Below are 13,100 nucleotides of genomic sequence, written 5' to 3' on the forward strand. Positions count from 1 at the left end.
GTGTTAGGTAGTTAGTGTTTTCAGGTGTAGGAAAGCAAGTTTCTCCTTTAACAATATTTACAGCCTTGTGACTCTATAAACTCCACACAGGTCCCCTTGTTCCTGCAGTTAAAGTCAAGAGACATGAAATAAAGAGTGACCCAACTCCCCTGGGGTTTGAAGGTAGGAGTATTTCCATCCTGCATGAAAACCTCGTTTGATATTATTCACTGAATTCACATCTCATCACGGCTGGTGGGTGACACTGGAGTTCATTAGGGGGTTGGGGTCAGTTTATCTGCATAACTGGGATAAAGACAGCTTGTTACTCCCTTGCCTGTCCCCTGCACTCAAATTCACCTAGGCATGGGCCTGAATTAAACCCCCAGTTCCCTGCCTGTTTTGGGAAGTAAAGCTCTAGGCTATCACCTGGATCTGGATTTTCTGCCTGGCTCTGCCTCCCTCCATAGGGAGCAGCAGCAGGGAGCCAAGGGGCTCCTTCTCACCTTCACCTGCAGTCTGGCCACTTGCATCCCTCTTCCCTTGCTGGTGTCTACTCTTAATGAGAGAAACAGGAGCCATGTGCATGAAGACTACAGGGGAGGCTAGACTGTGCATTAATAGCCATTTCAAGTGCAGTGTTTCATTTCAGACAAGCAGAATTTCCACCAATTTGTTGCAGCAGATTCATAAATTACTGTTTAACAAACACCACCAAAGAGTTAAATTGAGGTGCTGTTCCTCAGCCACTGGAAGATCACCAGCTTCCATTGTCAGCCTTTCTCTGACCATTTGCCTTCAGGGGACACAAGGATCCAAGTATCTCTGCTGCAGGACAGGCAGGAGGAAGATGTGGGCTGAGGACTCCTTTCATAGCATTGTGTTGTTCTGCACAAAATCTTGGTAGGAAGAGCCAGTGAACAGGTCAGTGATGGAACTGGTGAAATATCAGAGCTATCTCCCATGGCACTCTGGAAGAAACAATTCAGAGACAGCAGAAGTCATTTTGCTGCTTGCAGAATATTTCCTTTTGCCAGTGACCCTGGCACTATGTTTAGAACCATCCTGGCACCCAGCAGCACCCAAAGTGTGGGGTTTATGCCTTGCTTCCCTCACTGACAGATGCCCTGATCTCAGCGTCCCCTGTGGCTGCAGGGACAGGGGGCATTTCAAGTTGCAAGAACTATCTGCAGCACAGAACTGACTTGCTCCTCACAGGTTACAAGCAAGGTAACAGCATCCCTCACCAGGCTGAGTATCTTTAAGTAGGAAACAATGGACATTATCACCCCTTTACCAGAGGATATTGCTGCTATTGACAGGGTTCTGACTGAGGTAATAACAAGGGATTTCCTCCCCCCAAATTCTGTTGCATTCATCGTGGGTGAAATCATTAATTTCTGGTCTCCCTGGTCCCCTTTTGCTGCTGTATGTATTAAAATCAAAACCATAAATTATCACCTACAAAATGATTTTAAAAGCTGCAAGAAAAATATGTTAAAAATGGGTAAGGAAGCTGTAATGAAATAGGACACTGCACTATTCACTTAGTAATTATCTTCCTTAATTAACATCACTACTTCTGTTTGATTCATTTCGCTGTTCTCTGTCCTTCTCAGACTCACAGTTTTTCTGTGGAATGCTGCTGTCCTTTCACTCATTTGTGCTGGTCATGTGTCTCCTCTTTTATAACTGTTGGACCCCAGTCCACCTGTTTGTTAAAGAGCCTGTCAGTTGCAGAGGTGATGCAGGAATTCACTTTGTACTGGTTGTCTGGTCACTGTTTCACCTTGAAGACACAAATTGTACTTCCTGTCACAGATGCTTTTGAGAACACCATTTTGGCCCAGACTAAATGTAATGCCGGTCCCACCACGAGATCCGTACCTAGATCTGCTTCACAGACAGGTAAACACAATTAAAGTATTTGTAAACTCAATTTGAGAGTGCAAACTAAATTTATGATAATATTTACTCTCTTTATTATAAGGAGAGTTTTCTCTTTTGGTGAATATTATTTCCCACCAAAACAATGAAAGAAAAATCTTGGATCATTAGCTTAGAAACAATGCCCCACATTCTGGTTTTCTGAGGTCAGGCTGAAAATAATTACTTTAATTGAAAGCAAGAGAGCTTAGAATTTGATCTGTCTTATTTTATAAGAATTAAGCATGAGAAACAAGTTGTTTCTTAGTCTCTGAAATTAGAATAGGGATTTGTATGGAAGGGGGAGGCTGATAGATGTATTTGTAAGGAATTCTGGCTGGTGAGGTTTCTAAATGACAGTGGCAAAAGACTGTGGAAGCTTTGTCTAATGGAGTAGAGGGGTATCTTTTTCTCTTGGTGTTTGTAGTCCAGCCTGTGAATTTGAACTAAAATTGCAGTAGCAGTTTGAAGTTAACTAGAATCAGCATATTCTTGTATCTTTAGACCTTTGCTAGTATAGTACAAGACAGTGTCACTTCAGAGGCTGGTTTACACCTTTAAAAGCACAGATGGCCAGACCATCCCTGTGGGGGGATAGCTGGGGATGCAGCTGTGCTGGAAGAAGGTCCCTGTGTCCCTTGGAACTGGGTTGCAGTTGTTGGAGCAGACATCCGTGGGTGGCAGAAGGGGCTGCAGAGCTGCATGAGCATGTGTTGCACCAACCAGTGCTTATAGCAGGGAGGGTGTGCATGGGGAGGGATTAAATAAACTAATTAATAAATTTCTCCCAGATCAGGTCACTTTTCTGTTTACTGCCTGAACTGCCTGGCTTGGGTTTTGTACTGCCTCAGGCCGGGGTTTGGTGTGGGTTGAGAGTGCTGGGATGTGCATAATCCCACTGCGAGAGCATCTGTCTCCATGCCTTGTGGTCGGAGCAATGGCCCACAGGATGTAAAGAATTTGGTTCAGCATCTGCTCAGCCCAAGTCCCTGTGAATCAGCTCATGCCCAGCAGGTACACTAATTAGGAAGGCATATGGTAAATTGACTGACTGCATTCAGCTTGTATCTGTCAGGGCTGCAAAATCATTTGGTAGATGCAAGGTCTCTTTCCTCTGAGCTGGACTGTAGTCATCCCCATCCCTACCAGGCATCAAGTGCAGGGAAGTACAGATGATGGTTGCCACCTGCACAAAAGAGCCAGAGCTACTTTTGCACCATGGCAGCCTCAGGCAGACAGGTCTTATAAGGCTCAGCCTCAGTTTCCCTCAGGACACATCCTATGGACATGCCTTTCTAGGTGAAGAGAGTCTGGCTCTTGAGTGAGGCTGGAAATCTCTCACTGAGTCCATTCCACTGGGTTGGGATGGTTCTGGTGAAAATCATGCAGTAAGACAGGTACAGCACAAATATGACTGACATCTCTCCTCACCTCCTTGGTTGTTTTCGTGCCTTGCTGTTTACTCTGTCCCTTCCCTGCACTTGCAGCCTGCTCCAGGGTATAATCTGGTAAATTGCTCAGGTGGTAATATCACCTTGGGGTGAGATGGAGATAAGAAGTCAACCAAAAGTCCATGGCTATGTACTTAAACATGTGGAGGTAAGCTGGAAACTGAATCACCATGGCCCTCTGAAAGTCGTGTCAGCACAAGTTATCATTTGCTCTGCAGGAAGATTCCTGGTCCTTGTTTTTTGTACCTCCTGAGCTGAAGGGATTGAGCAATGCTGAGCACTGGGAGTATCCATGGGTGTGAACACTGCAGCCACACATGCTGCTCTCACACCAGGGACAGTGAGTGGTCCAGACTTTTAGACTTTTTTTAGAGACAGAATAATGGCTGTGACATAATTTTTATGGCAAACTCGTGGAATAAGCTATAAAAAAGTACCAGCAATTTGGTAAGTGGAAGAGCAGGAAGTGAACATGGGACATTTATTCTACAGACTGATTGTCAAAGAGGCTAATGTCTGATAGCTAACTCTGGCTGGTTTATGTCTTTTGAAAAGGTTGGCCCAGCAGACAAATGCCTTCTCTAGACACATTTGAAGATTTTGAAGCCATCCCTTCCAGCATGGATGAACTCTCTAACTCTTCTGATTTGGAGGAAGAGACCAACCCTAACAATGTAATTGCTTTTTAAAATTACACTGCCCTTTGCCAGCACAACTTCCTCCTCTCTAAGGATCACAATGTAACCTGCAAAGTTTGGGTTCACACAGCCCTAAATCCATGGATCTGTGGAAATACAGAAGATGGAAATTTGATCTGGGGTGTTGGAAGATTATTACAAGACTTTTGTTGATTGGGATGAGGATCATAAAAAGTCACCCATTCTTGTAGGCTGTCACTTTGCCTGCTACAAAAGTGAGGGAAAAGTCGGAGTCTTTAAAAAGCTAATTTCAGACTTTTCCAGATAACTTCACCTGGTGTGACAAACCCAATTTTTATATCAGAATAATGGCTGGTGGGTTAAGCCTAAAGTCTAAATGCAGAGAACAGTCTATCCAAATTTTGAGTAATATTTAACCTGGGCATGATAAATCACAATTGCCTACAGAAGAAATATCTGCCAGCTTGAAATGCCTAATTCAATATCTAACTAAAATCTCTTGCACAGTGTTCTTTCATCCATAGTGATTGTTTCTGGTGCCTTGTTTCATTCATTTTAGGGGAGCAATCTCTTCCGGGTCGAAGGCAGTTTTGACAGCTGTTTCCCAGATTCTCTTTCTCTTGAGGATGGAGATTTAGTGCAGTTTGTGCAGGAAGGAGAGAATGGTCAATGGTGAGTATGGCAGAGAGACAGAACTGGACAGCTGGAACAGCCAGAACCTCCTGGAAAAGATGGAAATATAGGTTGGATATTAGGGAACAGCTTTTTTATAGAAAGAGTGATAAAGTTCTGGAATGGTCTGCCCAGGGAGGTGGTGGAGTCACCATTCCTGGCTGTGTTTTAAAAAACACTGGATGTGGCATTGAGTGCATGGTTTACTTGAGGTGTTAGGGCTGGGTTGGACTTGATGATCTTGAAGGTCTCTTCCAACCCAGTGATTCTGTGATTCTCTATGGATACCTGTAGGACTGCCCTGGCTCCTCTGCCTTCTTCCTTAGTTCAGGAGATAATAGCCCAACATGCACCTCTAAGACGTACAACCCCAGGAAGCTCAATGTAGGAAAATTCACTGACTCTTCTCTGAGTTTCAGGTTAGTGAAGAAACTGGTCTCTGAGAAAAGCGACTGGGTTCCCTCCAGCATACTGCAGCCAGCAGAGGGGGACAGTAACAACATAATTAAGAGCAGCAATGCAGGTAAAAAAGAAAATGTGATACTGGTTTGTTTGTTTTCTGCTCCATACTGAAAAATAATGTGATAGCAAAAAAAAAAAAAGGTGATAAAAAGTGCATTTCTGTGTTGAAGAACTCACCTGAGTGCACATCTGCGCTATAGTCTCTGGTGACATGGCTGAGCTAACCTGAAATTTGGTGCCTGGGTGTCAGAGCTGGTTAGGCACAGCAGCTTTCCTTGGCCTGGCTTAATTGTTTTCCCCTTTCTGAGCAGAACTTGAATCTCCCATCCAACTTCTATGGCTAGCAGCACTCAGGCTGGCTGCTTTGCAGGGAGCCCAAGAGTCTCACACACAGGGTGTGCCTGCAGGGCAGCTCTGATCCTGGCATGGATAGACTTTGGATGGAGACCAGCATCAGGGCTGTGCTTCTGGCCTAGGCTTGAAAACATTAAAATTTCATGAACCATTACTGCCTTCATCATATTTCACAGCTGGCTCCAAAAGCTGCAGGAAGGGCTGCTCTGGCAAGATTTCAGCCAAATCAGCACTAAAAGTCATCCAGTCACAGCTTTGGTTCTGACCTAACACCCAAACAGGTTGCACTGGAAAAGCTGAATCTGAGCAACTCTGCAGATCAAAGGTTTACAATTCCAGACTAATATTTGTCCATCCTTAAATATAACATACCAAATGTATCCTGCTTTTCTTCTGGTAGCAGAAGAAAGCAAAATCTGGTACAGTCATTCCCTGGGGATCTGCGATGGAGAGCTATCAGCACTTTATTCTGAGTTACTGATCTCTTTTGATCTTTTTGGTCAGTTTAAGTGGAGGAAATAATTTTTTAACCTCAGGATTCTTTGCTGTGGTGTAAAGGGAGTTTGATAATTGCTGCTACTTCACCTCCACAGCAGGTCAGTCCTCTCCTCACCTGCCCAGCTATGGCTCTCATTTCACCGGCATGTCCAGTGCTTCAAAAGAAAAACAATGCCAGGCACACATTACAGTTACACACCAGAAGAGCCTCACTTGGCTTTTGAGAAGGAATTAGAAGAGCAGTAGAACTGTGATTTTATTTTCTATTTTATTCCATGCTTTTAAGAAAGAACCTTAAGACTGTAGATGAAAAATCCTGTAGACACACTGTAGTGACAATGTCCATGTCCTCCTTTTCAGACACGTACAATGATTCCTGCAGCACAGCCTCAGTAGAGTCAGACACGAAGGAAAGTGAGGTGGCCAAAAGCTTCCCAGCAGAACAGAGAGCTGGCAGCTGAACAGCAGGACCAGCCTTCCTCAGGACCCATCCACCTGTCTTTATCTTGGGTGGACACTGGATCAAAGTTGCCTTCCTCACAAGCTCCAAGGTTCATAATTCACTAAAATTTTGTCAACACGAACAGATGAGAACTGTGCTGTCTACCTGGCAAGCTGGGAAAAACAAACTTGAAAGGAGCATTAAACATCCAGAAAACATCACACGTACCTTCAGTATTAGAGGAGAAAAATGCTTCTTGCATTGATTATCAAACTGTTTCAGAAGATGTGGCCTAAATTAGGTCGACAGCAGAGCTGAAGAGTCTCTATGCACGCACCTTTTGGCAACTTTGCTTGAGCACCATATCACTGCAGAGGGGCACGTGGTGGTTACGAGTCCTTGCTCCACCCTGGGGTCACCTGGAGGTTTTTCCATTTGCTTGCCTCTGGCTGTGCCTTCCCTGTCCTCCTTAATTCCAGCTGATACATCATCACAAATGTGCCCTTCTTGCTGTCAGTCAACACCAAAAACACCCCACTTGAGGGTGGCTGTGGAAAGGAGACTCCTGGCTGGGACCATCAGCAGCAGTGCCATGGCCCAGGAAGGCCCTGCTGCACACAGCATTCCACACCTGGCATGGTGCAGGTGGCAGCTTCTGCCTGGGAGGTGCAGGGCTAAGCAGGGAAGTAAAGACATGTAACAGCTACTGTGACAAAGAACACTGAACTCTTTTTACAGTCTGAGTCATTCCTCTGCCCCCTCTACAGTCTCTGGTTGCTGGATCACAACCCTTTGCACTTGGTGCCGAGAATTCAGTTGAATGCCATTTACTGTCACATGTTTGAGTAGACTGCATGCTTTCCTTGTGTGCTGGGCTATGAGTAGATACATTTCACCCCCCCATTTGGAATATACTTCAGCATTGCAAATAGGCAGTGAGCATTAGATGCTCCAATGAGTGGATAAAGTGTTGTTGTTAAATACTTCTTTCCAGGACGTTTGATGAAAGGACTGTACCAAATCTCTGCCACATAAGGATGTAATGTATAATATAAAGTGGTTACAGATGTTATGATTCCTATAGAAGCCATTAGCTCATTTAGAGCAGCTGTTAAGGCATGAAGGCATTTTGATGGTAATTGGGTCTTAGGTCCCACAAAAGCTGCTAGTACTGATAAATACTGCTAGTAAAGATAAATAGCTAAACTAGCTATTTAAACTAGCTGCTAGTAAAGATAAATATTGACTAAGAGCTGCAAAGAGGCAAAGATCAGTCTGGTAAAAATGAGCCCAGACGAAACTCAAGAGTGAGTGAGTGGCTTTCACTCTTAGGGATGTTTTGTTTAACCCTCAGACTAGTGGTGCTTTATGTAAATAACAGAGGGCACTAAAAGCACTAGAAATGGAGAGGAAGCAAACCAAAACCCACTCTTTACTAAGTGAGCCTTTGAGCAAAGCAGTAGGTGTGTGTGCCATTTCTGCTCTCACCTTCCCAGGGACTCGAATGTTTTCCTTTGTGCCTCAGTGGAGGCTGGTGTTGCAAGTACCTTAGTGTGGGAGTCAGGATAGCTGTGGAGCAGGCAGATAGTCCTGTTTGAGAAAAAGCCTTGGAGCAGGAAAAGGGTTAGTCAGATTTTTTTTTTTTTTTTGCCTGTGAAGACTTACTGCTTGATTCTAAGTTGCAATGTTGTGATTGATTCCCATGGCTATTCTAACCCTCCATATCTAAACTCGGTGATTTTTGACATTTTCTGTTCAGGACTAAAGAACCTTTCTGGAAGCTATTTTTGTTCTACAGAGGTAGGAGCTTGCCTGTTTGTGTTGGTCATTTACCTCAAAATTGACATGTAGGCTCTCAGGAACACGAATCCTCTTGGTCTACTGTGGTTATCAGCATCCTGCAGGAAGAATTGATTCCTTTCAGGCCCCTAAGGAAATATGCAGTGACATTTTCTTATAGTGCAATTACTTTATCCTCTCTCTAAAATGAATTTATTCTGGTTTCTCTATTACTTTCAGTAATTTTTGCACAGGAACAGTGCTGCTGTCTACCCCTGCCCTAAGCATAGGAGAGGGAAGGGCTAGGGAGCTTTGCACATTAGTGAGTATAGTAACCTTTTGTGTGTGGGAGAGAGAGAGGGAAGGGTTACCCTGAGTGTATGAAACTGCCAAATTGAAGATTTGTGACATTGCTGATGGATGGAAAAACAAAGGAGCAACCTTCTGGCTTTGCTGAGACAAAATGGGGTTTGATGACTTTTTGAGTTTTTTAAATAGTATGCAGGACAGTATTTTAATTAGTGTATTTCTGTCAAGCAAAGAGATAATTAAGGGAATGACTCTCCATGTACAGTCTAGAAGATGATTTGGTAAAGTCCAGCAAGACTAATGTGTGTTAGGGTATGCTTATTCTGTCTGTAGGTCTTTGACACCATCCTATTCAGGTAGATGGACCTAAAAACCATAGTTTTCAAATAAGGATTTCATTTCAGTGTTGTTTGGAGATGCTCTAGTGACCATTTAGAAGTCATTTAAAGGAATGGTTGTGACTTAGATTTGGCTGTAGAAGACACCAGACCCCAGGTAAATCTGTGCTGCAGCAGCCCTTGCTGCTGGCCCCGTGCCTGGCTCTGCTCCTGGGCCTGGGCTGGCCACACCTGCCCTCCAGCTGAGGGTTTGCCTGGGCTCTCTGCTCTGCTGCTATTCTGTGAAACTTCAGAAACTTCACATCCTCAGAACTGCCCCCAAAAGTGCCCACTCAGGTGTGGGTGGGCTGCAGAGTCCTTTCCTGGCACCAATGGCCCACAGAGACGGGCAGTTGCACGACACACAAGTCTTGCTTTTAGTAAACCAGGCTAGAATAGAATCAGGCCTGATCCTCTCCTCTCACCTGGAACCCCACCAGGTGGAGAACCAGACCAGTGCTCGTTGTCTTGAACACAAACAGCTGCAGCCAAACCACTTCTGAGCTCTGGCTTTCCTCGCCAGTGACAGCAAAGCTCTGTGTGTGTCATGTTCTGGTCGTGTGTGTGATGAGAAGCCATTTTATTATCTATGATTTTCTTAGAGTCTTGATATTTCAAACAGGATTGGGTATGAGAAAGGCCATGTGCTTCCTTTCCAAAAATACTCAAAGACTTCAAATATATATATGTGATTAGAGATATATAAGAATAATAAGAAAAAAGATCCAAAATGTGTATTTCTTCTTGCAGCTGGACTGAAATAGCTGCTAAGATTTTCTCTCCCCAGCTGAGAATTGGTACAGTTTGTTTTCTTACATGATTTCCATGGTGTTGATAATGATGTATTTGTATATTGTGACTGATGAGAGATAATCAGACAGGGAAAGAGCACAGAATTACCTGTCCTTTTTTCCAGTCAATACAGAATGTATGAATTTATTACAAGAAAAAAAGTGTGCAAATGAACTTCCTGTAATTAGGCCATTCTGACCTGTGTAGAACCACACTTTGTTTGAAATTTATAAAAATTATAACTAGTACAAAACCTTGTGGTTGATGTCTCTATATGAAGCAACAAGTAAAATGCCTTTTTTTTCTATTTGAAATACATGAATTATCAGTAAAGGCTCATTATCAGAGCTGAAAAAAATTGACATATTTGTCCAATATAAGAGTAATTTGTCCAACACACGTATCAAAAGGCAGAGTAGGGTTTTTTCCATTACCTATCTCCCTTAGTCGTGTTCCGAATCGCTGGGACTTTTAGGAGAGTGCAAAGCTTCACACAGACAGAGAAAGTCATAGATGAATTTATAATAGTTACTCCTGAGATATCTGCATGTCTTTCACTGCCAGTGTTCATTAGGGAGTGCTAATTGAGCCAAATACAAGCTGTGGATCACACAGAAAGGCAAGCAGGTGAAAATGAGAATGTAGACAGACCGTGCAAGTAGAGCAAGATAAACTGGACCTGATTTCATGCAGTATCCAGATTTCAGACTTCACCTCACCTGACTCTTCAAATCCTTGCTGTCACCATGTTCCTGCAGCTGATATTGGCATGAAGAAAAGAAGAATTAGGAGCAGCCAGGTGCCAACGTGGGGGCTGCTTTGTTCCCTGCCCAAGCAGGGCTCTGGCAGGCGCCCAGGGCAGGGGGTGCCAGGGCAGGAGTGAGTGAGGCTCTCCTGCTCACAGCCCGGCACTGCAGCCAGCCCTGCCTGCATTGCTGCTGCTGCACATCCCAGCCCTGCCTGCATTGCTGCTGCTGCACATCCCAGCCCTGCCTGCACAGCTCCTGCTGCTGCTGCTGCACATCCCAGCCCCGCCGGCACAGCTCCTGCTGCTGCTGCACATCCCAGCCCTGCCGGCACAGCTCCTGCTGCACATCCCAGCCCCGCCGGCACAGCTCCTGCTGCTGCTGCACATCCCAGCCCTGCCTGCATTGCTGCTGCTGCTGCACATCCCAGCCCTGCCGGCACAGCTCCTGCTGCTGCTGCACATCCCAGCCCTGCCGGCACAGCTCCTGCTGCTGCTGCACATCCCAGCCCTGCCGGCTCCTGCCCCGGCCCGGGGAGCTGTGCAGGAGCCCTCTGGCTGACACTCACGCACACTCACTCACACTTGCAGCACTTGCTGCGGGTAGCGGGGGGCGAGCGGCGGGGGCAGAGGGGGCGGGGCCGCGGTGACGCAGGTGGGCGGGCAGGTAAGGGCGGGGCCCGCGGAGGCCGGGATGGTAAAGGCGGGGATGGCGGGAGCTGTGGGAGGGGCCACGAGGGCAGGGGGCGTGGCTGAGGGCGGGGAAACGGTTGTCCGGGGGCGGGGCGGCAGGCGTGAGCTGGACTGCGGGTACCGGAGCTGTGGGTTCCGCCGGTGTGGGGGAAAAGGGGGGGGGGCGTGTCCCGTTCGAGAGTCACGGCAGGAGAAGAGCTCGGCGGGGAGCTGCTGCGGGCATCCCCCTTGCAGCACAGAGCTCAACCAGCGCCCTGCAAGCTGGGACCACCTCCCCGACAGCCAGATCCCGGCGGGAGATATTATTAAAGTGCTCAATCCCCTTGTGTCCAAAAGTCTCTTTACGGCAGTCGCACTTTACGGCCCGGACCCTTTTACGACAGTCGCGCTCTACCACAGTTTTACTACAGTCGCGCTTGACGACACCTTTTACGACAGTTGCGCTTTACGGCCCCGCCCCTTTTATGACAGTCGCGCTTTACAACAGTTTTGCTTTACGACATTTTACAACGGTTTTTCTTTGCAACATTTTACGGCACTTAACATTTTTTACTTTATTTTTTGTGTCTATTTTTAATAATTTAATTTTTTACTTATTTTTTATTTAATTTTTATTTTAAATTTTTCTATTTTTACAAATTTTTATTTTATTTGTTGCTGCCCAGAGCAGCTCAAGCTGGTGATTGTGGTGCTGTTTGAGCGTCCCCAGGATGAGTGAAGAGAGGAGAATCCTGGCTCCGCCCTTCAGAAGGGTGATTCATTATTTTACGGTATCTGTTCTCTTTAAAGAAAATGAGCCATTAGAGCTATACTAAAGGAGGAGCAAGGAGACATCAGAACCCTGGAAAGGAATAAATAATTGCACACTCACGCCACTCACACTAACACCCTTGCAAACTACTCACACTCTTGCACACTCACAGCCTTGCACACTACTCACGCTCACACTCATGGACACCCCCTCACATTCTTGCACACTCATGCAAACTTGCTCACTCCCGTGCACACTCGCACTCTTGCACATTACTCACACCCTTGCACACACATTCTCTCAGACCCTTGCACACTCACTCAGACCCTTGCACACTCACACTCTTGCACACTCGCTCTCACACTACTCACACTCACTGACATTTTTCCACACTCACATTCTTGCACGCTCACAAAGACTCTTGCACACTTACAAATTTGCACACTCACACTCTGACACTTGCACACTACTCATGCGCACCCACTCACACTCTTGCACACTCATGCACTCTTGCACACTTGCTCACACCTGTGCACACTGTCATACTCTTGCACACTACTCACACCCTGACCCTTGCACACTCACTCAGACCCTTGCACATTACTCACACTCAGAGCCTTGCACACTCACTCACACTCTTGCACACTACTCACACTTGCTCACACTCATTCACACCTGCTCACATTCTTACACACTCATGCACACTTGCTCACACTTGTGCACACTCAGTCACACTATTGCATACTACTCACACTCATACCCTTGCACACTCACACCTGTGCATGCTCACACTCTTGAACACTCACTCACACTTGCTCACATTCATGCACACCTGCTCACATTCTTGCACTCTCACACTCTTGCACACTCACACTATCTCCCACTACTCACACTCTTGCACACTCACACCCTTGCACACTCACACTCTCACACAACTCACATGCAGACTCTTGCACATTTACACTCTTGCACACTCACACTCTTGCACACTACTCACACTTGCTCACACTCCTGCACACCCACTCACACTCTTGCACACTCATGCACACTTGCTCACACCCGTGCGCACTTGCTCACGGGGCCAGGCTGCACAGGATGGTGCCCGTGGGACAGGAGCCCATCTGGGGCTCTGCTCAGCCCTGTGTTACCTTTAGCCAGTGCTCTGTGGACACAGTCACACCTCTCCCTTCTGCGCCTTAACATAAAATATG

The 13,100-nt window shown here is 46.0% G+C and overlaps 1 protein-coding gene across 8 annotated transcripts in view; it reads left to right on the forward strand.

Moving 5' to 3' along the window:
• MCF2L2 (MCF.2 cell line derived transforming sequence-like 2) overlaps positions 1-9,953 on the forward strand; it is a 152,139-nt gene extending 142,186 nt beyond the window's left edge. For 7 of the 8 annotated variants that reach the window (XM_063167213.1, XM_063167214.1, XM_063167215.1 and 4 more), the window contains 6 exons: positions 91-162; positions 1,801-1,887; positions 3,912-4,030; positions 4,575-4,687; positions 5,107-5,210; positions 6,362-9,953. In XM_063167213.1, coding sequence (XP_063023283.1) covers positions 91-162; positions 1,801-1,887; positions 3,912-4,030; positions 4,575-4,687; positions 5,107-5,210; positions 6,362-6,462 — 596 coding nt within the window. In that variant the 3' untranslated portion in view covers positions 6,463-9,953. The remainder of the gene's footprint in view (positions 1-90; positions 163-1,800; positions 1,888-3,911; positions 4,031-4,574; positions 4,688-5,106; positions 5,211-6,361) is intronic. The other variant, XM_063167218.1, reaches the window with a different exon arrangement.
• The last annotated feature ends 3,147 nt before the right edge of the window (positions 9,954-13,100 follow it).

This window comes from Melospiza melodia, chromosome 12 (genome assembly GCF_035770615.1).
Source record: "Melospiza melodia melodia isolate bMelMel2 chromosome 12, bMelMel2.pri, whole genome shotgun sequence".
Classification (NCBI taxonomy): domain Eukaryota; kingdom Metazoa; phylum Chordata; class Aves; order Passeriformes; family Passerellidae; genus Melospiza; species Melospiza melodia.